General features: G+C 39.9%; 1 protein-coding gene across 1 annotated transcript in view; it reads right to left on the bottom strand.

The window, feature by feature from the left end:
- Positions 1 to 27,106, bottom strand: part of ITGB6 (integrin subunit beta 6) — a 73,142-nt gene that overhangs the window by 25,355 nt on the left and 20,681 nt on the right. The window contains exons 8-10 of the mRNA XM_032423639.1: positions 25,569 to 25,664; positions 7,197 to 7,286; positions 126 to 260 (exon numbers count right to left, since the gene is read on the bottom strand). Of these exons, the coding sequence (XP_032279530.1) occupies positions 126 to 260; positions 7,197 to 7,286; positions 25,569 to 25,664 (321 nt within the window). The remainder of the gene's footprint in view (positions 1 to 125; positions 261 to 7,196; positions 7,287 to 25,568; positions 25,665 to 27,106) is intronic.

Genomic DNA, 27,106 nt, shown 5'->3' with positions numbered 1-27,106 from the left:
TTATTAGGGAATTTTTGAAAACCGCTGTTGAAATTCTTGAAAGGAAAAATCCAGCTTCAATGCAACAAGGGAACTTCTGACTTACCTGAATATTTTTTCAGACAATCTGTTGACCCTATACTTACTGTGTCTCCCACCTTCATGTGAGAGCATTTCTTCTGGTGTGGGAGGGGGGCCCCGTTGTTACAGGTAGCCGTGAAAGATAGGTTGAGTCCTTCTGTGTCTCCTAACACTTCCAGTTCCACCTCCGACCGCAGTTCCTTTAGTTAGGACAGAAAGAGTTAAAATCTCAACCAAAAAATACAACCAGAAGAAGCTGTGAATCCTGTTCATTAAACTACAAAAGAATAAAATGAAATTGGGTCTAAAAGTAATTCACCATACCATCAATCAAGCAAGAAAGCCAGCAAGACACACACATGCGTGCGCACACACACCCGTACACGCTCGCACACACATGCGTGCGCACACACACCCGTACACGCTCGCACACACATGCACGCGCACATACGTGCACATATACGCGTCACCTTTTATTGAGTCTAAGAGGCTATCAATTATAAAACACACCATTATTTTATGACAATGACATTATGACAAAATATCTCATGATCATTCTGTGCAACATATGAATCAATCCTATTAGTCTATCATGGCTTTGAAAATTATCTTATCCGTTCTGAGGGATGTGGCAAATTCTCCAGCCCTGAGTAGCATTGCTTGGCATCTAAAAGGCATTTTTTTGCTTGTGTCTCGGTAACACAACATAACAACAGCTTCCTTTACTTGTAAGTATCATCATTTCTTAGGCCCCATAAAGCAGCTGGTTGTTACTTTGCGAGGAACACCGAATCACAATCATTCCTTCAACAATGAGTATTTGCTTCATTGATATCAAATTTATACTCTGTTTTGGTACATTGCTGCATATACAACAATTTTTCATTTCAATATCAAATCATAGTGCAAACTTTAAGAAAATATTTAAAAATGGCAATTACACTCAACACCTATCACACCAATAGTGTACTTAACAAATTGAGGTGACAACAACATACACAGTTAGGGCTGATTTTATATTTTTGCAGGCAATGAATACTACGTTGTGACTTCTACCCAGCATTTATAAGACACCATTAATCACAAAACATATCCCAATTTTAGAGATGTTAAATGTGGGAGAAACTGTTCCTCGAAATCAATATTGGAATTTATTATGTACCTATTGTACATTTAATGTAGAGTCAGGTCTGGGGAATGAGTGTAAGATGGGATTTCTGCCCTCAACATGATTATCATTTTGCTGGGGAAAAAAAAAAAAAACAACCCAAGATGGAACCAAGTAAAGCGGTTAACATGCAAGTCAATCAAAGTACCATTAAGTTTAAAAAAAATCGTGTCATATAGTTGCAGGTTTGGGACAGTTCAGAAAAGAGTGGTCAGTGAAGGCTGAAGTATTAGAAGTCCTTAATGGCTATGTTGGATGTGGATGTGTGGACAGGATGACAATGGTGTCTCAGGGGAGGGGACCAGGAGAGAGAAAGCTCGGTGCCAGGAGTGTATAGATGGGGACAAATGGGACTCAGACCCAGCCCAGACTCCTGCTGTCCTGGGAGATACCAGACAGCAAAGAGACTTGAGGTTTAGAGAGATGACTTAAGACCTGTGGGAAATATTCCTTATAGCTTTAAAGCAGGGGACCAATCCGCTGAAAATATAGCTGCAGGGAAGTTGTCTGGGAGATCTGTGCAGGACAGACTTAATGTCTGTCAGACTTACAGGGGAGGGGGCAGGGAGACTGGAGTCAAGAAAGCTGGGATGTTGTATTCACCCCAGCCTGAGGTACAAGGATCGGGACCCCATTGGTAAATGTGATGACGTAGATTGAAGAGAGGAAAACTAGATGTGAAATATATAGGTTATGACAGAGTGGAGATAAGGACAAAGTTTTCCAGGGGGGAAGAATGTCAGGGAAGGAGGAAAAAAGAGCTATTTGTTATGGGGAAATCTAGTGTTATCATGTAGACTTCCTCTGTTCCTCTTTCTTTTGCAAAATAAAAGTCTACATTTGGAGGACAAAACAAAACTATGAAAAATAAAAACAATAAAACAGAATAAAAATAAATTGTAAAACATTATGAGTTAAGTAATACTTCAGCTCATCTAAGAAGATTTGAGTCCCTATACTCCTGGAATTTTAAAAGCATATTCAGCCTCAAATTTTCCTTAAGTATAATTTTGCCAACTGCCTAGTAAGATGACCCTGTCTTCCTCCAAATTCTAAGTTGCTGACTGTAAATTCTAAGTCATTCTTCTTCCCTACTTTTATATTTGCCCCATATAGTCACTCCTTCAGAAGATGGACATAAGGCTGATTTTTCACAATACGGTCTTCATCAGCGATTGGAGTGTCATTTCTCAGTCACAAAGATTATTTCTATCATGTATTAAAATTTACTCTTTAAATCTGTTTCATTTCAACTAGTTACATTATAAGTTTATTCATCCAGAAAATATTTATTGACTGTCCATGATGTGCCAGACACTGTTCTAGGGGCTTGGGAAGCAAAACCCACTAAAATAGCTGAACTTTTGTAGTTTATATTCCAGTGTGGGAAGTCAGAGAGGAAACAACATAATACATAAGAAAATTATGTAGCATGCTAGAAGGTGATAAGTGCTATGCAAAACATTAGGGTGGGATAATGAAGATTAAGAGAGTGTGTGTAGGGGGTGTACTCTGCAATTTTTAAAAAAGTAGTTAGAGTAAGATTCAGTAAGAAGGTGACATTTCAAGGAAGTGAGGAATCAGATAGCATGTAGATATCTGTCAAAAGAGTGTTCCAGGAAAGGGGTACAGTCAGTGCAAAGGTCCTGAGGCAGGAGTATGTCTGGCTTGCTCTGGAAACAGAATAGCAAGGAGGCCAGAGTTGCTCTACTGGATCAACTCTCTGATGGAGTAATAGGAGGTGAAGTCACAGAGGTAATGGGGTGGAGGAGAACAAATCTGGTAGGGTCCTAGTAGGTGGTTTTAAAGAATGTGGCATTTACTCTATGTAAAATGAGAAAACAATTAGGGTTATCTATAGAAGAGTGTTACGAGCTTACTTAATATTTTTAAAGGAAAATTCTAGGTTTTTTTTGTTTTTGTTTTTTTTGAAAACAGAATGTAGGAAACCAAAGGTGGAAATGAGAAATAGCATTTAGGAGGCGTTTGCAATCGTTCAGGTGAGAGAAGGTGGTGGCTCCGATCAGGATGAAGGCAGTGGTTCTGGGTTAAATTCTAAATAATTTTGAAGATAGAGCCAGCAAGATTTTCTGATGGATTAAATGTTCAGGATAAGAGAAAGAGGAGAGTCAAAGATCATTTTAAGCTTTTTGGCCCTAGCAACATGAAGGATGGGATTACCATTGAGAAGGAGAAAACTATTGGTGAATTATGTTTAGGAGAGTTCAGGTTACCTTCCTAAATTGCCAACTAACGTATCAACTGACTCCTAGACATCTGCACTTTGATGTCTCCTAGAGAAGTATATATAGCATGGTTGTTGGGCAGCATTGAGGGTCCTCCTGAGGTTCATGATTATGAATTTAAAGTGAGACTGGTTAGCACAATTGTATGTTTTTCCCCTTCCTGTTCAGCTGTGCAGGGTGAATGGACAGTTGGGATTAACCAGGACCATGACTGGCCAAGCAACCTCAGTGGAGAACTGAACTGAAAAAGAACTGAAAAGAAACTGAAAAGAGAAGGTAGAGTCACTTGAATAAAAAAAAGAGAGAGAGAGAGAGAGAGGGTAGGGTCAACTAATTGGAGATCCTGATGGGTTGGAAGAAATACTAGGGGAACTAGCAGGAGTGAGCTGAAAATGAAGGAAGTGGTGAGTGGGGAATGGGTTGCATGAAGCTGAGATTATAGAGGAGTCTATTAGCAATGACAAAGTTTAAGGTATGACAAAAGAGGGGGACAAGATCATTTTAGAAGCAGAGTTCAAGAAACAGAGGCCAGGGTACAGGAAGGAATATATGTACACTGAAACTGAAATCATCAGGAGGTGAAGCAGGAGTAATATTAGAGACGGTGGCTCGGTGAGTCAGGAGTAAAAGGAGAAATGAGGGATATGACCCGCAAGCCTGTAGATTTGAAATTCGGAAGAGTGGGTGACATAATCTGACCAAAATAAGGGACATCTCAACATTGATATAATTGGAATATCATATTGTAGATTTTGCCAGGAATATTTTAATGTAAATTTCCCAAAGAAAGAGCATAAACGTTTATTTGTATATTTCATCATTTACTGAGCATCTACTATGAACCCGGCAAAACAAAACAAACCACGTCACTTCCCTTCTGGAGCTTAAATACTAATAGGGGAGCGTATCCTTGGGAGCACTGATATTTCAGTAGCTTTTATTACATGTTTAAGGAAGAAAGAAAATTAGCGAATGATTGTCAAACGAATACACATCTGGTATTTAAGGGTTTTTATGTTGATATGACACTGAACTGAAGTTCAGTGTCATAATTATAAACACAAATTGTCTACCTCTGCCCCACTAGAAGTTAGTCAGAAGTATTTTCTCTCAATCTTTTCTTTTTCTTTTCTTTTTATGGACTAGAAAGAAACCCAGTCAATGGATCCCCATATTTTATTTTTTATTTTATGTTTAATTTTTTTATTATTTTTAATTTTTTAAAAGATTTTATTTATTTATTTGACAGAGCGAGCGAGAGAGAGAGAGCACAAGCAGAGGGAACGGCAGGCAAAGGGAGAAGGAGAAGCAGGCTCCTGGAGGAGCAGAGAGACCGATGTGGGGCTCCATCCCAGGACCCCGGGATCATGACCTGAGCCGAAGGCAGTCGCTTAACCAACTGAGCCACCCAGGTGCCCCTATTTTATTTTATAGAGGGGTGGGGCAGAGGGAGAGAGAGAGAGAATCCCAAGCAGCCTCCTCACCCGGCGTGGAGCCAGACGTGGGACTTGATCTCACAACCCCAAGATCATGACTTGAGCTGAGATCAAGAGTTGGTCACTTAACTGATTGAGCCCCCCAGGTGCCCCTGGATCCCCATAGTTTTAAAGTCCTTTTAGGATACATTTAAAAATAACTGAATAGAAAAATAATTTGAACTAGTGCCAAGATCTATTACACACTTCCTTCAGTGAATCATGACATTATAATAATAACTCCAGAGCAAGATTATATAGTATAAGCATAATAGATACTTCTTTATATTTTTGGACAGTAAAATAAGGACATGAGATTCACTTCAAATGTTTGATGCCTTGATTCTACCGCCCTGTAAGTTATGTGGGTGATTTGGGACCGCAAAGTGAGACAGAAATCCTGATGGAGTAAGCAGGAGCATGGAAGGGGCTGGTCAAACAAGAGGGAGAAATGTTTTTGACGTTTACAGTTTTCTAATTTGCTGAATTCCTTTGAAGATGTTAGTGGCCAAGGTTTCTGAGAGCGCTGGGTTAAAGAAAATTGAGTGTGTTCTAATGCAGTGGAGGATTGCTGTGTGATTTTATCTGATTCTACACATTAAAACTTTAATTACCGCATAAGAGGGAGGATGGTTTTTATAGTATTTTGTTGACAAGCTTTCCTGTCTGGAAGAATTTCAAGCATGAGCTAATGTGGTAGTTAATTTTTGATGTGAGCTAAGAAAACTGAAGTTTCTGAGGATATAAGTTCAAAAAACCCCTCATCCTATAGTTTTAATGGACACATCTGTTATTTTATTCCCTGAGGAAATGTATATGAGAAGAAACACCTTGTTTTTCCCCCTTAAAATGAGTTTCAAAACTGGTGGGGTGTTGTCAAAATCACTGGGGAGTATTTTTTCAAAATGTGTGGCTCTTCCTTCCCTTAAAGTTCTCCTAAGATGTCTGAGAGGAATCTGGATACACCTATTTTTAAAAGCTTCCCAGAAGATTCTGAAATGTCGTTTAGTTAAGGACCACTGGCTCAGTATCTGCTTGGTATTGGCATATAGTGCATATAAGTCATTTATTTGTAATTTTAAAACATCCAAAATTAGAATTTTATTTATTTGTCATTATGTAACTGCTGCTTAGAATAACTATTAGGGCTTTACCGCTTTATAAAAATTTACTTTTTTCATTTCTGTCCTAATTTAGAGCTTCATTTTCATCTTTGTGTGTGTGCATATGCGTGCATGTGTGTATTTTTTCTTTGTAAGTTAAGGCAAAAAAGGAAAATGGAACTTAGGAAACAAAATAAAAAAAGAATTGGTAACTGGCCATCTACCATTGATTAAGTTATGAAATGGGGACAAAGCAAGAGAACATAGCAACCCTATAGCTATGTATTTTATTTTAAGGGAGGAATGCTGTCCTCTGGTACTAATTTACAAACTCAAGGCAAAAAAAAATTATGTCTATGTGTATATATATATATATGTATATATGTCTCTCTATATATGTATATATCCATAAAAATGAAAAATTCCTTGGTTCTCAAAAGCAGAGAATCTACAAAGAGGTACTCCTGATATGCTTGGGTGTCTTTTTTCTCTTTGAGTTATGAGGTAATCTTATTAAGCCTGTGGAGTTAGTTTTCCACATAGTTCTGTTACTCACTGGTATTTTATTTTATTTTATTTTTTTAAGATTTATTTATTTATTTGACAGAGAGAGACACAGTGAGAGAGGGAACACAAGCAGGGGGAGTGGGAGAGGGAGAAGGAGGCTTCCCGCAGAACAGGGAGCCCGATGCGGGGCTCGATCCCAGGACCCTGGGGTCATGACCTGAGCCGAAGGCAGATGCTTAACAACTGAGCCACCCAGGAGCCCCTTCTGTTACTCACTGGTATTTTAAACTTAATTTTTTTTCAGGCAGAGAAGAGGGGAGCTTAATTGTAAGGCTCATGGAGCCTGTTCAATAGAATTAAAATTTTGCTATTGGTTATTATTATAAAAATAACTTCAACTTTATGATCAGGTTATGATTTTTCTACCTTGGGCCTCACCTTTCAGGAAGAATATCTGCAAATAAGGAGAACAAAATTCATATTTTGGCTGCATTAGTGCAGAGAGATTTTCTTTGGATAAGTACTCTCTCCACTAACAAATCCTAGTGCATTTAACTGCCTAAAACACATCTTAGTTTTTGAATACCACCGAAATGCAAAAAAAAAACACCAAGAAGCCAACTGTAAAATATCATACTTCATAAGCCGAGATGATCAGCTGGAGAATGTTTCCAGAGTCCTTCTGAAGTAGCCCTACTGTAGCTCCAGGAATGAGTTTTGCATAATTCTGTAAACAAAAAAGAATAAGTCAATCTGCTCGCTGTAATCAAGAAAAGTTAAGTGTGGGTTTCAGCCTGCTGGTTGAGATCACCTCTATTTAACTGGCTGGGGGAAACAGGATCCTGGTAATAAACCAGTGTTTCTCCTGAAACCGTGGCCCTGCCTGGGGCTCCTTCCTGTGCCCAAGTGGGAAGTGGACTGGTCCGAGTTGCCATTGGGGACCTCAAGTATGTGTGGTTGCCTTAGTCTAGAGCTGTGATTTATATCACAACTGGAGTCAAGTCTCAAATAATAATAATAGCACTTATATACCGTCTTCCATTTGCAGAGCATCCTTTGTCCAGAAAATTCTGAGCATACTACCAGGAGCTATCTTCTCTTTTTTGTAATGGTTACGGAAACCCAGGTCCCACACTGGCCCCTCTCTGCCATCAGGTTGCTCTGCAAGTCATTCAGCCCAGGGGTCTCAATTGTCAATCGCTTGGTGGAGAAAAGGAGTGAGTTATTTGGATGCTTGCCATTAACCCCCTTTCCTAGTGGTAATGAGCACTCGTTTAGGGATGTCACCATGGTGCTGGGGTTGATTAGAATTGATTTCCACTCATCACGATGGAGTCAGTCAGAACCTATCTCTAAACCATCTGCATTCTCCACTTATCTCCTTTTCCGAGATGTCATTCCCACCTGCAGAGAACTCACGTTAGTTCAGCAGCACTCCAGGTATGAAGCATGACCAGGGAATGAGGCATTGCAAAGAAGGGAATTTTCCAGACTGCTGAAAATTACCCCTCCCTTAAGTTTTATGTTTTAAAACTTATTTTGAAATGAAAAGTTTTCTTAAGTGTACGGTACATACCTCTGTCTTCTTAAATAAAGATTCCCAAGCATACTTGGATTGTTTTCTTGAAGAAACAGTCATACTTATCAATATTAACTATAGCTCTATAATCATCAAAGACTTCTAAAATCCATGGGTAGGTCACATTCATACCAAGTGGACCCCAACTGCTATGCTTTTGCTTCTTTTATTTGTTTTTAAATAGTTTCTATCTTCTCCTTGTTAAGCTGTAAGGTATCACTCATCTACCAATTTTCTCATTCATTCATTTATTGTTGCATTCAACACCTATTAAGCTGGCTTAGTATGCTCTGCTACATCAAGAAGAGACCATCACTCTTTTTTGTCAGCTGTGGTCTTCTGAGTTGCTGTGTGTCGTGAAATCAGATGACTGAATTTATTAAACTGACATGTAGAAAGAGAAATAAGTTTTGAGTGAAGGATTTAGGGTACCTCCTCTGGTTCAAACATAATGATATTCTGTCTTATTCCCAAGAAGATTTAAGTAGCTTAGGAGATATACAAAACTAAGTTAGAATCAATAGTAATTATTGATTATAATCGTGATACTAGATAAATAGATCAGGTCAAGGGGAGCCAAGGAGAGGAACAAGTGAAGTCAGGGTGACATTAGAACACCAACATGTTCTAGGAGGTCCCGGGCACTTGCTAGAGGTGGGTACCTGGGGTAAGTCCAAGGTTTCTACAACTCTCATATGGAAAAATGGGTGCTGCTTTTAATTGGTGGGTTTTGTAATATTCCACTTATTTCAGTGTGTAAGTTTGAAGTTGATGGAAATCTGAACTCTTACAAGTGTCAGTTGTCACTCTGCCTTGACACTGCATTTGATTTTTGAAGGGGTCATGGACAGTAATCCAAGTAGCATTCCTCCCATTACCCGGTGACCCACATCACCGCCTGTGGAAGGTGGGCCCCACTCTGTTTCCCTGAGTCAGGTAGAACGTGTCAAATATGAGGAAGGCACCGGTTCATTGACTTACCTTTTCAAATAAACACATGTCAAAAGGGCCGTGAAGCATGAGACCTGTGGTTAACAGCGAATACTTAAATAGGAACTTGAATCTCACTCAAGTGGAGCTGGAATGTATGTAAATTTGACTGGTCCCAAAGGAGAAGGCAAAGGCAAACTTTAAAGCTTGATGAAGAAAGGTTTGGATCTTTTTGAAGAAGAATTTCATGGCTCTTAGCTTTGCATGAAACTGCTAGCCTTGAAAAATGTCCTGGTTTCTCCAAGGCCAAGGTATAAGGGGTACTTTCCACGAGCACTAGTTCAAGTGGCCTCTGAATTTTGGGTTAATTCTTGGTTAACACAGACAAATCCATCTACTTCCTAGAGCATAATTATGATCCTGCATGTGGTATAACATTTGGCATTTGGCTATCAGGACAAGTGGTTTAACATTAATCACCTTTGCTGATTGCTACTAGAGCGAGGGTATAAAGGAGTTGGCAGCTAGGAGCAGTACCCTGTGATAACTCTGACAATTGTGTAGAGGAAAACTATTAATTAATTTCTGGATGCTGATTTCTCCCCAAAGCATTGCAAATAATTAACTAAAAACATGGACAATTTGGCTTCCTGATCTAACACTGTAAAAAATTATGCTTTAAGTCTTGTAGTATTATGATTACTGTAAATATCATGTGTCAAATGCCTTTCTTTCATTAAAGCCCTAAAGTGCTATTATAAATTGTCCTGATTAAACATGTTTAATGTTAGAAAAAGGATGATTTTGCATGCCTGGATGTGATAAATTATAGCACCGCGACTGTAAAAGATAACTCTTGGATATTAGAAATGGTGAACTCTAAAAACACAATGTTTCATGAGCTGATTAGAAATGCCAACTCCTTGGGCTTGAATTTCTTGGGCTTGAATTCCCTGTTACCTGCCCATGGATTATCCTAATTATGGATTTTTCTCCCTCTCCTGCCACCATGCCACCCAGGAGTTCCCGCGGTTGCTTTTCTCACTCATGTTTGCAAAGTCGGCCTTTTTTGATTGCCTTAGTTTTCTTAACTTCCTTCATCAAAACCTATTTATTTCCTCACTATGCTCCCATCTCAAAACAGATTTCTTATTTGTCCAACAGTTCGCATTTCCTCCTTAGATATTTCCTGCTTGTTAAGGAAGGAGGATAAGAAGAGGACAGGGGGTCATTTAGTTGGCAAGCAACAAAGGCTAGAGAGGAAAGTGCCTGAATTCACACCTGCGCTCTGGGCTCCTCTCAGGGAATGTCTCCAAGGTCAGGGCCTCTTGGTGTCTGGCTGTTAGAACCAGCTGTCAGGTGTCTCCTCCGGCTTGGTTGAGGGCAGAGGGACCTGCAGAGGCACCTGCCACCTCAGCTATCCACGCACAGACTACCGGTTGGCTTTTCCTTCAGAGTGACTCAGACTAAGGACCGTGGCAGATATCTGGCTGCTTTTGGCGCTAGAAGGGACGTTCCCGACGTAACCTGCATTCTTGCTTTGACGGCACTTCCTGTTGGGTTCACTCATCTCCAGGTTTAGGCTCTGCGACATGGTTCAGTATTAACTGTATCCTTGCTGGACATCTTGACTGGGTTTCTGCCTTAGATGGTAACTCTCCTGGATCCTTCTGTCCTACTGTTGTGACATTTCTGCTGTGGTCTCAAAGACTCTTCACCACCTGAGACTCAGTAGCCACCATTTTATACAGACCAGGCTACTCCTGCCCCTCATCAGAGGCCTGAGAGGTTGACTTGCCATATATCTGCTAGGAGCATTTTAACAAAGAATTTGTAAAACCAACCTACTGCTTCTCTTTAGGCTCTATGCTTGCTTAACTCTTTCTGTGAAGCTTCATTAATATGGAGGGACCATTTATTTTCAATATTATATTATTAATCAACATCAGTATTTCTGGTCTTCAACTGTATTACTAAATGTTTTTTGTTTGCTAAAATACATTAGTCAAAGTTTGGCTTATATAGATTGAGAACCTATGATGTTATATAATATGTCCACAAATATTTGCTCTAATATCTCACCATATATATACATATGTGTCGTCATTACCTTGTATATCTTTAATAGTCGCTCCTATTTGTCCATTTTCTCTCTTTTCTTTCTTTAATGGCAGTATAACACACATGCAGGGCATACAAGTAATAAGTATACAGTTCAATGAATATTTAAAAAGTAAACAAGCAAGTGTAATCACACCAAGATCAAAAAATAGAGCATAATCAGCTCCCTGAAATCTTCCCTTGTACTGCTTCCCAGTCATTACCCTCCCTTAAAAGACTAAACACTGTTCTGACTTTTATTACTATAGAAGTCAGGGGAGATAACTTCATTGCCCTAAGGATAACAAGAAGGGCTTAAGTAGGACACAAAAGCACTATTTATATAAAGGAAAGGATTGATAAATAGGACTTAAAAGTAGGGATTTCTGTTTTGAAAAGATGCCTTTAAGAAAGTGAAGAGGAGCCCTTGAGTGGGAGAAAATATCTGTAATACATGCATCTGATTTGGCACCAGAATATCTAAACAACTCCTACATATCGACAAGGAAAAGACATCTGGAAAAAAAAATGGATATTCAAGTTGCAAAAGAGTATGGCAAAAGTGTTCAGCATCATTAATCATTAGACAAGTACTTGCAGGGGGCGTCTACACTGGGACGACTACTTTGGAGAACTGGCAGTAGCTGCCAATGTTGAACATGGGCATGGCCGATGGCTCCGCCGTCCCACTCCTAGGTATGATCGCACTACAGAGCTGAACCCACGATGTGTGACTGCTCTGAGACAAACAAGTGTGTAGAGAGACATTTATTCTTGTTGTCAAGAGGGTGCTTCTGGTAATCAAGATGTCACCTAAATTAGAGAAAGTACAGATGATTCTTAAAGGGTCTTAGATCTTTCAGGTGTTTGGCCACAAGGAGTAATCAGTTCTTCCCTGGATCCCTTCTACCTGGGGATGGACCCAGGGGAGCTATCCACTGGCAAACTCCTCAGCACTCACAGCATAGCCTGCTTTTTCTGTATCTCTCCCCATCCTCAGGAGCTGGTCTCAGGACCAGGTCCTCATGAGCTGCATTCACGAATTCAGGGGGCCTCACAATGGGATGGAGAGGTCCTCACAAGCCTCCTGGTCTCCCCATGCACCTCCTGCCTTTTGACACCTGCATCCTCAGGAACCCAAGGCTCCTGGAGCATCTTAGTTATTGGGACAGCCTTGGGGAAGTGACAGGAATGCATGGGAGGGGACCACTTTGCTCTTTAGGTCCTTAGTTCCAGATAGTTCTTTGTTCTGGTGCAATGAGCCCACAATGTAGACAGGCCTAAAGGTGCCCAGAACTCACCTGTAGCCCACCATCATCTGGGAAAAACAAACTAGAGCTAATATTTGTGGTACCTGACAGTACCATCTCTTTCATTCGTCCCACAAGCTCTTTTGTTCAGGTACCATTATTATCTCTGTTTTACTGAGATACTGAGGCCTAGAGAATTTAGTTTGCTTGCCCGAGGTCATCTGGCCTAGAAAGAGCTGTATTCATCTGTTCTGCTCTGCTCTGCTCTAGAACCAGTTTGCTTAGCCAGGCCATTGATGGTAAGTGCCTGGCAATGGCTGTTCAGGTCTGGTGATGGCATCGGTGAGCCTGAGAGATGTTACGAGTAAACCTAAGTTAACTGAATGTCTTAGTTCCGCAGGGCTGCTGGGGGTGGCTTAACCCAACAGAAATTTGTTGTCTCACAGTTCTGGAGGCCAGAAGGCTGAGATCAAGGTGTCAACCGGGCACGCTCCCTCCGAAACCTGTAGAGGAGATTCTGTCCTCACCTCTTCCTAGCTTCTGGCGGTTGCTCGCAGTCCTTGGTGGTCCTGGGCATGGAGATGCAGCACTCGAGTCTTTACCTCCATCTTCACATAGTGTTCTCTTTTCTGTGTCTCCATCTCTGGGTCTCTTCTTAAAAGCACACCAGTCATGTTGGATTAAGGATCTACCCTGCTCAAGTATGACCTCATCTTAACTAATTATATCTGCAAGGCCCTATTTCCAAACAACGCCATATTCTGAGGCACCAAGGGTTAGGACTTTAACATATCTTTTGTGGGGATACAATTCAACCCCCTACACTCTGCTAGAGTTCTTTCAATTTGTTTAACCCTTAAACCCTAGTTTTAGATGAAGAAGTGAGTACCTTGCATGGTCACAGAGTTAATAAGTGGTGGAAACAGGTCTTGACTCCAAAGCTAGTGCTCACTCTGCTCCCCCAGGCCCTTGCTGGGCCGTGCAAGGAACTGGCACAAATGCCAACTGCCATCAAGGGTGAGGCTCATTAGAAAGTTAAGATAATAATGCCTTGTATTTATATATAGTGGTTTAGAGTATATAGAATATTTTCTTACCTGAAGCAAAAAGAAAGGAAGAAAAAGGATTGTGGCTATAATCACTTTCAAATGGAAAGGCTACATCTTGAAAGAAACGTACCAAGTGGCAAAAGCATAGAAGCAAAAATTTTTTTTTGTCCTGGGGGACTGTATTGTGCTATTTATCTGGTCAAAGGAAAACAGCTCTTTGCTGGTGATGCCTTGCTTTTGTTGAGTGGTGTGCTTCTTCCAGAGCTAGGGGCGGCCTGGGTTTGCTGAAATAAGTCCTTCTTCTGAAGGCAATCAGAAGGCTTTCTTCCCGTGAGGTCTTTCATTCTTGTGGGATTTTATTCTGCTGGTTCTCATGTTCATTATCAGTAAATGCAGGACTCCCAGTATTATGCAAAAGTTTACCCCCAGGCTTGACTGTGTTACTAGGACACCCAAGATTCCAAAAAGAATATGTAATTGTTTCTGGCACAAGGTAGCATGAATGTCTGTCTCTGGGTTGCATGATATCTGCTTTGCCTTCAGGCTTTCAATTGTCAGCATTCCACAGTCAGGCAGGCAGCAAAGGGAGTGTGCTAATTAGATCAGGTGCTTGATCTTGAAGTCTGCACCAGCAACGACTAGGTAGTCGGCTTCGGAACTTTTGAGCGCTCCCTGTCTTTCTCCCAGGCTGCCCTGGAATGTAATTATCTTGTCAGCCAAGGAGCTATAGCGCACAGCTGAACGAGTGCTCGGCGGCAGTGACAGAGTGATAAGGGAAGACGAATGGACCCACCGTGCATGACCATTCTGAGACAAACAAATGCACACAGAGGCACTGGAGAACGGAGACTTAGAGAACAAAGAGGCTACACTGACTATTTGTTGCTGAGGAGACTTCAGATCTTCCCTTAATAAGATTACCCGGCTTTCTGAGAGGAATTGAAGACCTTTGTTGGCAAATGCAAGTCCCAAAGCTTTAGAAAGCTCTTTTAAAATGGGAAGCGATGTTGGGTTCAGTAGCAACTTATGTGCTTTGCAGACCAAACAGCAGGTAATAAAATTTCGAAAGATGACGAGTAGGAGCACGAGGAAGGGGACCAGCAAAGAGAAAACAGGGGTATATACATCAGGACTGCTAAGGCGGTATCAGCCCTTGCTACTGCAAGTGTGGTGGGGGGATGAGTAGCAGCAGTAGCGTCTGGAAAATTGTGAGAAAGGGAAAAATCCATTTTTAATTTTTTGAGGACTCTCCATGTGGTTTTCCATAGTGGCTGAATCAATTTACATTTCCACCAACAGTGTGGGAGGGTTCCCTTTTCTCCATATCCTCACCAACACTTGTTACTTCTTGTCTTTTCGATGATAGCCATTTAACAGGTGTCAGGTGATATCTCACTGTGGTTTTGATTTGCTTTTTTCTGATGATGAGTGATGCTGAGCATCTTTTCATGTGCCTGTTGGCCCTCTGCCTGTCTTCTTTGGAAAAAAGTCTACTCAGGCCCTCTGGCCATTTTTTAAAAATTGAATTGTTTAGGGTTTTTTGTTTTGCTATTGACTTGTATGAATTGTCTCTGTATTTTGGATATTAATCCCTTATTGGTTATATGATTTGCAAATATTTTCTCTCGTTCAGTAGGTTGCCTTTTCATTTTGTCGATCAATTCCTTTTTTTGTGCAGAAGCTTTTTAGTTTGATGTAGTTCCACTTGTTCAATTTTGCTTTTGTTTGTGGCCTTTGCTTTTGGAGTCAGATCCAAAAAATCACTGCCAAGACCAACATCAGGGAGCTTACCACCTATGTTTTCTTCCAGGAGTTTTATGGCTTCATGTCTTACATTTAAGTCTTGAATCCATTATGAGTTAATTTTTGTGTGTAGTGGAAGACAGTAGCCTAGTTTCCTCCTTCTTCATGTGGCTGTCCAGTTTTCCCAACATCCTTTCTTGAAGAGACCTTCCCTATTGTATATTTTTGCCTCCTTTGTGATAGATTAATTGACTATATGTGTGTGGGTTTATTTCTACCATATACTCCAGCAATTCCACTTCTGAGTGTTTATTCAAAGAAAATGAAAACACTAACTCAAAAAGATATATGCATCTCCATGTTTACTACAGGATTATTTATAATAACCAAGATATGGAAATAACCTAAGTGCCCACCCATAGATGAATAGATAAAGAAGATGTGGTACACACACACACACACACACACACACACACACACACACACACACAGTGGAATATTACTTGGTCATAAAAAAGAAAGGACTCTTGCTTTTGCAGCAATATGGATAGACCTTGAAGGCATTATGCTAAGTAAAAGCTAAGAAAAATAAGTCTGGCAGAGAAAGACAAATACCATATGATTCAATCAAATAAAAATAAAACAACAAATAAGAATGCTAAGCTCAGAGATACAGAGAACACACTGATAGTTTCCAGAGGAGAGAGGGGATGGTGGGGAGATGAAATGGGTAAGGGGAGTCAAAAAGTAAAACTTCTAGTTATAAAATAAATACATCATGGGGATATAATGTACAGCATGGCAACTATGGTTAATAATACTGTATTGCATATTTGAAAGGTGCTAAGACAGTAAATCTTGAAAGTTCTCATCACAAGAAAAAATTTTTGAAAGTATGTATGGTGATGGATATTAACTAAATTTATCATGGTGATCATTTTGCATTGTATACAAATATTGAATCATTATGCTGTACAACTGAAACTAATGTAATATTATATGTCAATTATAACTCAACTTAAAAAAAAAAAAGAAACGTAAAACCTCAGATCCCATCCTATACCTGAATCAGAGTTGGTGTTTTAATAAGCTCCCTGAGTGATTCGAGGCACCAGAGGAGCTTAAAAAAAAAAAAAAAACAAAGCAAAACAAAAAAACAACACTGATGCCTGGGTCTCAGCCTTAGAGATAGTGAATTAATCAGATCAGGGTGTGGCCTGGGCATTGGAATTTTTAGAAAGCTTCCCAGGTGATTTTAATGAGCACTAAAGTTTAAGAATGTACAGTATAGAATAGTCTGTCTACGCCCTTCTTGTTGCCAAATGGATGCTTCCAGGGAGGGCTGTGACAATCTGGAAAATAAAGTTGCTTTGTTTTTAAACCTATGCGCCCACAGGTATCTGGGTGGCTCAGTGGGTTAAGCCTCTGACTCTTGGTTTTGACTCAGGTCATGATCTTGGGGTCATGAGATTGAGCCCTGCGTTGGGCTCTGCGCTCAGTGAGGAGTCTGTTTCAGATTCTTTCTCCCTCCCCCTCTGCTCCTCCCTGCATTCATGCTCTCTCTTGCTCTCTCACTCTCTCTCTCTCAAATAAATAAAAAATAAATAAATAAAATCTTAAAAAAACCTGTACACTCATAATTCATAAGGGGTCCTCAGTCTGTCAGATACCTGTGACATCTATTCTTTAGTCAAGAAAAAAAGTGATGTTTTGGAATGCATGATGCCCATGGAATAACACCATGCTTACTTCCCTAGGCCTTCAAGACTGAGGTATCTAGTTTTAGCCTACCTTTTCCACTCCATCCTCTTCTATCCTAGCTCACATCAGGCTGACTAGCCTTTTTTCAATTTCTCAAACACATTGAACACCGAGTCCTTTGCTGCCTCAGGGCCTTTGCACATGCCTTCTCCTCTTGAAAACTCAGTCTTTGGGTTGCTGCTCTATAATCACCTCTTAAAAGGAGTCTTCCCTGAAGATCCTATAGAAGTAAGTCTCACACTCTCCTCTTTAATTTTTTCCATTGTTACACACTATTCTTTTCCATTTTTAGTAATATTTCCAAAGTTTTTAGTGTAAGTGTGTCCCAAATATTGCATGGAACATACTAATACTAAAAAAATTATTTTTGTTTATTTGAAATTCAAATTGAATGTCCTGTATTTTTATGTGCTAAATCTGGCAACCCTATAGAAAAAGTATGTGAATTTCTGAATAAGTGAATAAAGTGTGCCCAAACAGTTCAAGCTCAACAAAATGTTCTCCTTTGACAATTTCCTGTCTACTTTTTGAAGATTCAATACCATCAGGGGAACAAAATATTGAACTATGTTATAATTAATAGCTACCCCTTGTAGCGTATTTTTGGCTCTTTTAGGTCATTAGGCATAAAATTAAAATACATAATACTCCCAAGCTTTTCTATGCCTAGGGGCTGTCAGTTTAACTTGTCCCTTGCACCTTGATGCCCTATGTATTCTGTAAAAGGCTATGCCATGTGAAGAATGCTTGGTTGTAGTTGAACTCCTGTATGGTGATCCGAGCCAAGGTGAGCTTCCTTTAAGCATCACTACTGTAATTTGGGCCAGCCTCACAGGCATGGACAGAGTGGCCAACTGTTACCTTAGGAAAGCCTTCAGGGGATAAATGGGTAACAGAATTAAATAAGAATCCCTGAATTCTGTGAGGTTCTGAGAAAGCATACAGTGGAGCAATTACACAGCTTTGAGCACTTTGTGGTAGAGAGAGGTGCCTTTGAAGAAACAGTTTGTTCACAGATGTTGGAGTCCTCATCACAAGGGCACTTTCAGGGATTAGAAAAAGGATACTAGAAATAATTTGTTAGTCCTATTAAGGTTATTACATGAACGTATAAAAAAGTAACTAAGTATCATTTGAATATGTAAAAAAGTAACCTGGTAGTTAATGCAAAAATATAGTAATTGTGGATGTTCTGAGGCTGCTGGTGGGAGGAGAACAAGTTTTTTTTTTAAGATTTTATTTATTTATTTATTTATTTATTTATTTATTTATTTATTTGAGAAAGAGAGAGTGCCCTCAGAGAGGGGAGGGGCAGAAGGGGAGGGAGAGGGAGCGGGAGAAAGAATCTGAAGGAGACTCTGCTGAGTGCTGGAGCCCAATGCAGGGCTCCATCCCACGACCACGAGATCATGACCTGAGCCAAAACCAAGAGTTGGAGGCTGGAGGCTTAACCGACTGAGCCACCCAGACCCCTGGGAGCAAGTTTGTTTTTATTTTAAAGCAGGTACCCTATAAATATGGCAACCACAGATTTGGAATACTGTAGAATGACCTTGATTTCATCTAATGTGATTCTTGTCAGCAAAAGTGATTGTTTGACATATAACTAAATGCAATTTAATTTTCATGCCTTTAGAAGACTGTAAATGTATAAACTCATTCAAAAAATCTGAATATACTTAATATGTACAGTATGATGCCAATTATGTTAAACTATGTAAATGCATGCAAAAGAAAGAGAAGACTTATTTTAAAATGTCAGGAATGGTTAGCTGTGTCTGCGTAGTGAGTTTATGAGTGATCTTCATTTTCTTCTTTGTGCTTTTCTGTATCCACCTCCCCCCTGCTCTTTTTTGGGCAAATAACATGGATTAATTTTGTCGTCAGAAAAAAAGTAATTGCAAGTGCGTGGTGTTTTTTTGTTTTCTGGTTTTGGCCACACTCTCACAGCGTTCGTAAGAGAATAACTGACACAGCCACTTTGGAAAGCAGTTTGGACACACCTAGGAGACTTGAAGATGCCATTTCCTGTGAGCCAAGGACTTGAGTTCTAGCCATGGATCGTCAATAGAGAACACGTGTGCAAGGATGTGCATGGCACCAACCTTTGTCATGCTGCACAACTGGAAACGATCTGATGTTGTCAACTGCAGAATGAGCACACTGCAGTGCATTCACTCGATGGACTGTGTGTGGCAGGGGAACAGAGTACACTAGAGGTACACATATCTCTATGGATAAGCCTCAAAAACATAACATTGAGCACCACACTGTGAATGCACTGAATGCCACAGACCTATATATTTAAACGTGGTTAAAATGGTAAATTTTATGTTATTTTACCATCATAACCCAGCCCCCCAAAACATAACATTGCAGAAATAATAGGTACAGCATGAAATTAAAGTTGTAAGCCAAAATTATGCAATTATTTATGGATCCATATATTTTTTAATGGTACAAAAAACAAACATGGGCATGATAAACACTAAGTTCAGGGCATTGGTTACTTCTGTGGAAGAAAAGAGGGGGGTAGGGTTAGTATTGTACAAGTAGACAGCAGGCAACTGTATCTGGAATGTCCTATTTCTTTAAAAAATCTGAAGCAAATATGGTGGCAAAATGTTAAGATTTGAGACAGGTGGGTAGTAGGCATGTGGGTGTCATTATATGACTCTATTTTTCTGTGTGTTTGAATTGCATCAGCATAACAAACCCTATAGTCTCTGTTAAACCATGTGTCCCCTTTTTCTCCTTTGGCTGGAACTGTAGATGGTGAGTACCATAGACAGTAGCTGTTGAGGATGTGTTTGTTGGTCAATGGCATGATGCGCCCTAACTGTGTGGCCTGTTCTTACCACTCAGAACTTAAACAGTCCATAAGGCAGAGTCCAAATGTCTCTCTTTTTTCAAGTCCACACATTGTAAAATTGCTCTATTCATCTAAATTAACAGCAACAGTCAAGGACCCGAGATGAAGTGTGCACTGGTTTTGAAGGACTCTGCCATTTTTAAGAATTCTATGTATTCATCTCTTCAGCTGTGAGGCTGCTCTGCTCTACCCTTAGGCTTTGTGCTTTTACTGCTCATTGACTTTCAAAGTTGGCTACTGTGTTTACAAGGCTGCTTCTTTGGTTGTGTAGTAGTTAGGAATTGGCATGCTCTTTCACGACAGTAGCCAAGGTTCCAGTGCAACTCAACACAGTGATTGAGGCTGTAGACTCAAAGTGCCTTGGTTCTAATCCTGGCTCTCACAGGCAACTTGCTTTATTTTGAGTTCTTTCGTTATTTATTTCATTTTAATTTATTTTATTTGGTTCAATTTTTATTTTTTATTTTATTTGGGTTTTTTTTGGGTCCATAACATGGAGATTAAATGATAAAACGAGTTAAAATACTTAACCCCAAGCTGCCACCTAATAAGCCCTCCGCAAACCTTCCCTATTATTCTCATAGTCATAGCTGCATAACATCTTTGGCTCTCAGTTTCCACTGCTATAAAGTGAAGGGCTTAGTCCAACGTTATCATACTGTTAGCATCAAAGCTAGTTTTATGATAGGCAATTAATTTTCTGCCCCTTCTAACAAAGATGCTGAGTAGAAAAAAGTAAAAACATTGACAGATATGAAAACTCTGACCCCTCAGCAAAACTCTGCCTTGGGATGTCTGTCCAGAACACAATGTCTAAAATGCCCTCATCTGTTCTTGAGGCAAATTATTGGTCTACAAGTCTGTTAATGCTCTGTGAGACTTCTTAAGGCAGTCACTCTATCCTCTTTTGTTGTCACAAACCACGGCCCAGTCCAAGGGAGGTTCTCATGAAATGTTTGATGTATGAATGAATGAATGAATGAATGGCTTCAGTCAGTAGCATACTGGTTCTAATGAAATGCTAGACATTCTGGGTGTTGTGCAAATCTTGAAACAATTAGGCTTTGTATTAAAATTCCATTCTGGGAGGCACCTGGCTGACTCAGTTGGAAGAGCATGAGACTCTTGATCTTAGGGTCCTGAGTTTGAGCCCCACATTGGGTATAGAGATAACTTAAATAAGTAAAACTTAAAAAAAAAATCCCATTTTATATTTGTCCAAGGGTTGATCTAATAGAGCATCTCATTAAAACCCTACTTTAAATCTGTATCTCTTTTATTTTTTTACCTGTGTTTATGAGTCTTTGAGTTCTTTAGAGGAAAAGTACTATGTGTAAACTCAGGGTAACTACGGGTGACTTTTCACGGTTGTGATTTATTAATTAGTCTGGAAAATGCTTCTAACAATTTTGCCCTGATAATCTGAGGACATGAGTTTTATTTCCAAATCCTCCTTCTCTACAAGCTGTTTTTATTAATGAGGAAAGCATAAGTTGGCTCTCCTCAGTCTTTATCCCCCGTACCATCAATTAAAGAGAAATCAAAATCCTTTTCCATTACATTTGAATTAAGGGTAATTTGTTAACTCTTGTGGACATTTCTCATAATCCAGAAGTTCTCTTTTTATTCCTAGAAGATTTTATATTCACTAAAAGCATAAATTTGGAATACTTCATTACAGGATGGGGTTCATAGGATAAAGAACAACTTTTTTGTCCATGCCCTAAAATTAGCTATATTTTGGCTAGCTGAACTTTGTGTGTAGATCATTGGAATTCATGGTGATTTCCCTCCTCCAGGTTTAGAGTCACTGACTACTAAAGCTGGAGGTCATCTGGCCCAGTCCTTTTATTTTGTCAAAATTGAAGCCAGAGAAAAAGGGATTTTCATCAGAGCAAAATTGTTTTGATCTTTTCCAATAGCGAACATTATAAAACAAAACAATAATAGAACAGGCTAACAGACAATAAAAGGGGCCAATTTTTGTTTTATCTCCCTCTCTAATTCTCTGCTTCCTTTCAACTCTCGTGCTGCAGTGAAAAGCTTAAAAGATGAGCAAAAAAGGAAAGAAGGGGTGAAATAAAAACTGGGTTATTGATTCTTGAAGAATTGAAACTTGCATATCATAGATAATATTCACAAGCCACGCAAAAACATCAGGCTCAAAGCATGTTGTGGCTACTCTTTATGCTTGTTCTTAGACAACAGTGATCATCAGATGGGGGTACTTGCTCAGGGGTTTTCCTTTTATGGCCTAGTAAGAAGGCACTTGAGCTTATCCAAGAGGTTGGTCCCAAGGGTGATAGCAGAGAGTTCCTTTCCTCTGGTGCCATCTGGGTCCAAGGTGGAAAGGATGGAGGAGGGGACAGCCAGGGCTGCAGATGATTGTAGCAATGGGTCATGCACACCTCTCCTGCTCTTATACATGGGCTCCCTCAACTTTGACATGTGTTTGTCACATTAAACTCCAAAATACTATTTAGAAACTTTGACCCAATTTGACTAAAGATGAAAATCTACTGGTATCAAGAAATAGCCTACACAGAAAGATGAGCTAAACAGAAAGATCCTCAAAGGGGCGATCATTGAGGGCGTTTCACCTCCAGACAGAAGGGCCCTTTGGTGGTATTAAAACCTGCATGGGTCCCCTGTCCCTATGCTTTAGATACATCATTCTGTCCTAATAACCATAGGACATCAATTAGCAGTGATAGATGTTAGCGACTAAACTGGGAGGGTCCATTACCAATGTCTTGTTTACTTTCTAATGTTTCAACATTACATTGTAAATACTAGGTTATATAATAATTATCCTTATCAAGTTCACAAAACTCATCTTTTCCAGCCAAATGTAGACATTTTGAAAGATTAGAATATTTCAAAGTCTTGCAACTAATCCCAGGTGATTAATAATATGATTTGGCAATGTAGTTAAGAACGCTAATTTAATTGCTTTTTATCTCAATATCTCACTAGGAAGAAAAGACTAGTCAAATTAGACAATTGGGCTTTAGTAGCCTGATACTATCTTAATGTAAATTAACAGTAAACATTTGAAAGCAACAGAGGAGATAAAATTTTTTTTTAAGCTTGGGTAATTGAATCCTGATTCAAAATGGCGTTTAGCACTAGACTGTAATGTACTACCTACTGCTCAGTCTGTTATCTACCATTATCTTTTGAACCCTGTAATTGGACAAACAGGCATCTATTCATAATAGTAAGTTTGTTCAAAATCATCTGTTTGCTGGAGATTGGGGTGCACACTGCAGTCATATTGAACTGACAGCAAAACTGCTTACTTCATCCTTTCCACTGTTTGTTCTTCTTTGATACCACAAAGTACAGCAACACTATGTATTTGGACAGTCCAGAGCATCTTACCAAAGTTACAAAAACAAAAAAAAACCCCAAAAAAACCCCAAACCAAAACCAATCCTTTTTCCTGCGTTCCATGAATGGGCAACATAAATCGTATTTACTGCAAGAGGGGCCGCCATTGAATCTGAGCCATCCCCTGCCTGGAGTGTATGCACATGACTATGCTTAACACAGAACTGGAGCAAGCAAATTGGCTTCTGGAATTTCCATAGATCCAACCACTTAGTTGCTTTATTTATCCTATCACTGGTTTTATTTCTCAGTGATTCTTTAGTAGTTATGTTCCTTCTATCACAGCTATCCAAACATCAGGTTGTATAGGGCTCCTGCTCACATAGGGCTCCTTCTAAGAGATTTAAATGGAAAGGCAACATAAGCCATTATTGGTTTATTTTCAGTTTTCATTATCAATAAAACAAGACATCAGCATTTTCATGCTGTGTGAAGCCTTCAGGGAAGCGCAATGTCGCTGTCATTATTTTTAGACAGGCTGCCGCCTCCTGCCTCCACTAATGCAGATGGAATGAGGAGTCCATCAGAATAGAGATAAAATGATGAAAGAAAGCATCAGAGTCATAGAGTGGGCGGCTGCCCTGGTCGGCTGCGTGGCTCCCTGACAATGTCCCTTTGAATTTAGTGGAGCCTGGATGGTAAAGACCACAGATCATGACAGAACATAAATTCGCCTCATAATGAGATTAGTAGGCGGGCAAAATAAATGCCCTGCTGTTACATTAGAGGCAGGCTCTAATCTGGTGTTTTCCTTGGAAATGATCATTTCCTTTGCAACAGGGGAACCGTCAGCGCAACGAACTTAAATCCAACAGATTCTGTTTTGCCACGTGGTTATTTTTCATTTTCTTCTGCCTTTTTAATAGCAGTTTTGAGGAGGCGTGTAAATGAGTTGTGAGTCTTAAAGACTATTACCGAAGTGAGTTATGGACGACTATGTTCATGATCATCAATCGTATTTCCCAGACTCCCCTTTTAAGAAAAGTTCTCTGCAACCCTCCTCCCCCTTCTAAACAAGAACCGGCTGTGGAGGAGGTGTTGTGACCCCCAGGGTCCTTTCACTCTAGCCTTAAAGATCAAAGGCAGAATAGGCTCACTATTGTATTTGGGGTGTTTTTTTTTTTTTTTTTAAATCTTTACCGCAACTCTACTACTTAAAACCACTGAAAACAAGTATCACATACTAAAGAGCCTTAAAAAAAAAAATGCCCAGATCAGGTGAACCCACATGGTCTCTGAGTAGAACAAAGGCCTTGAGTATGCAGCTTGATTGCAAAGGACTTTTTTGGTTTTCAGCAGAAGGCAATCTCACCTGGAGTACAATACCCTCCTCTCATTAAAAATGCAAGATAGGATCTCCTCCTGGATCCTTTCTACAGAACCTGATGCAAGTTCATGGGCTGTACTGTCCTTCGCAGTGAGTGGCATTTAATCAAAGCCTTCTGTGAAATAATCTCAGAGTTTCCCGAGCCCTGTAAAGTAAGAGGTCCTTTCAAAGGAAGAGGAGATCAGACTCTGAACTTAGGAGTACATGAAGCTTCTGCATAGAAGCACAGACAATTTAATGTACACCTATTTTCTCGGGGCCGGGCTGGAGATTCCTCACTTCTCTGTGAAATCACCCTCTAGGAATAAATCATTTGCTACTTCTTTGATTCATGGTATTCTGATATATTGTTTTCATAGGCTAGAATGAAACCATGGAAACCTTTTGTGTTTGCATATGCATTTTACAGTTTAGGCAGTGGTTTATGAACATTAGCGCATCTAATGAAACAGTTCCCTTTCTGCGTCTGGTGTTTCCATCCAAAAACTTGAACTGCAAATCCAGCTACTAGGAGGGAGAAAATAGATTTTGGCCCAATTTAACAAGTTTTTTCTTTCAACGTCTTACTTCTTAATGGTTGAAATTGTGTCTCTATTTATATATTTTCAATTCATCTGATTTGTAGATGCCTGAAAGTTTCAAGTCACTTCTTCTTCCATCCTCTGTTAACCCCCTCCTTGTCAGATGAAACAGTTCAAAGGAAGACAGACTGATTTCTGTTAGGTAGGTTCTCCTCCATTCATTGGTGCTCTTACAACTTACCATTTCGTTCTTGAATTCATTCTTCCTTGCTCTACCATACTGTCTCCCACTCTCCATCGCACCCCTGGGTTTGTAATTCAAATTGCAAACAGCAACTGAATCCACTTGACCAAGTGTCCAGTATATTTGTCACGTGTTCACGATTTTCTAATGGCATTCCATGCGTTAAACCCTCAGAGTTCATGTTAAAGTTTCATGTCGAGTAATCTCCCCGAAGGAATTCCCCGAACTGTGTTTGCTTACCTCATATAAATGAACTTGTTCTTGGGTTACGGCAAAGATTAATAGCACGTTATTTTGCACCAGTTTATCAATGAGTTGTCCAATTGTTGGATATTCCTAAAATTGACATAAAGATTTTAAGTATCATCTTAACACAAGTATGTAAAATAAAGAAAGGAGTATTTCTTTCAAAGATATCATACTGAGTTTGGCATGTCAGTTTGGTTCTAAGTAGAAAAATACACAATTATCATTAGTCACTTAATTGGTTTAATAATTGTTGCCTAAATCTTGTAAATCCAATTAATTCCTAAGAGTCAGTGCGTGGTAGTGTAGCATATTCTGGCCTGTCATTCCTAAGGAGAGCACTTGGAATTTATTTAAAAACTTATAGTGTGTCATATTTTCAAGGGTAGAGACACAGTTCTTCTAAGTGCCACTTGGCAGCAGACTCAAGATGTAGAGAATGTTAGAGTCAGGGGAGGAGCGGATACTTGATGACAGATGTGACTGAGGGGACTCAGGTAGCTCGGAAACTCCTACTGGAATTGGATGAGGCGGGCTGAGGGCTGAGGAAAGGACAGCCTGCTGAGGAATGATACACTGCAGTTCCTGTGTCCATCTGATCTGAGACATTCCTGCACCAGTTTTGCGTTTGGTCTTACTGACTTTTTGATGTCAGTAATCAGTTTTACGGGATCCTGCAATATTTTTACAGGACACCTGAAAACACATTGTACCTTTTTTTCATTGACACATTCATTCCCAAGTGATATGAGTCCTTTAAAAAATAAAGAAGGCAGGGGCGCCTGGGTGGCTCAGTCGTTAAGCGTCTGCCTTTGGCTCAGGTGATGATCCCAGGGTCCTGGGATCGAGCCCCACATCGGGCTCCCTGCTCCGCGGGAAGCCTGCTTCTCCCTCTCCCACTCCCTCTGCTTGTGTTCCTGCTCTCACTATCTCTCTCTCTGTCAAATAAATAAATAAAATCTTTAAAAAAAAAATAAAGAAGGCATAAACCGTCAAGTTTGAACAGGGCCTCTACTTTCCAGAGTTAATAACTGTGCAGCACGTTTGGCTGTTGTCTGACTCCAAATGTGGGTAATGTACAAAGAGGAAACTCAAATGAAAGAGAAACCTGCAGACAAAGAAACTAAGAATATGTCGAACGTGAAATCAGCCAAAGTGGAGGAACGCTGATAAGTAAGCCTTCCTGGACACTAACGTGTTCACATATTCTCAGCACGATGGGAGTAATTCTGCCTAATGTCTTCATTAGGCCCAAGATTCAAGTTGAGGGAAAAGTACAGTTTTGCCTAAAATACTCAGGTAAATGACCCAACCGCATATCTGGCTGTGTAATATGTGCTTACCATCCAATTTGGATTTTTATTAGTAAACAGCAGTAGAATCCAGATAATACAAATCTTCCAGAGTCTGACATATTCAGTGTTCCCTGCTTTTTCAACTGCCCAAACACTAAGAATCCTTCAGCTTTAAGCCTGGATTCCCCCAACGCCGGCCTCTCCTATCTCCACATTCTTGCACTTTCAGCTGCTGTG

This window comes from Phoca vitulina, unplaced genomic scaffold (genome assembly GCF_004348235.1).
Source record: "Phoca vitulina isolate PV1807 unplaced genomic scaffold, GSC_HSeal_1.0 scaffold1, whole genome shotgun sequence".
Classification (NCBI taxonomy): Eukaryota; Metazoa; Chordata; class Mammalia; order Carnivora; family Phocidae; genus Phoca; species Phoca vitulina.
This window is presented reverse-complemented; position numbering and strand designations above follow the sequence as displayed.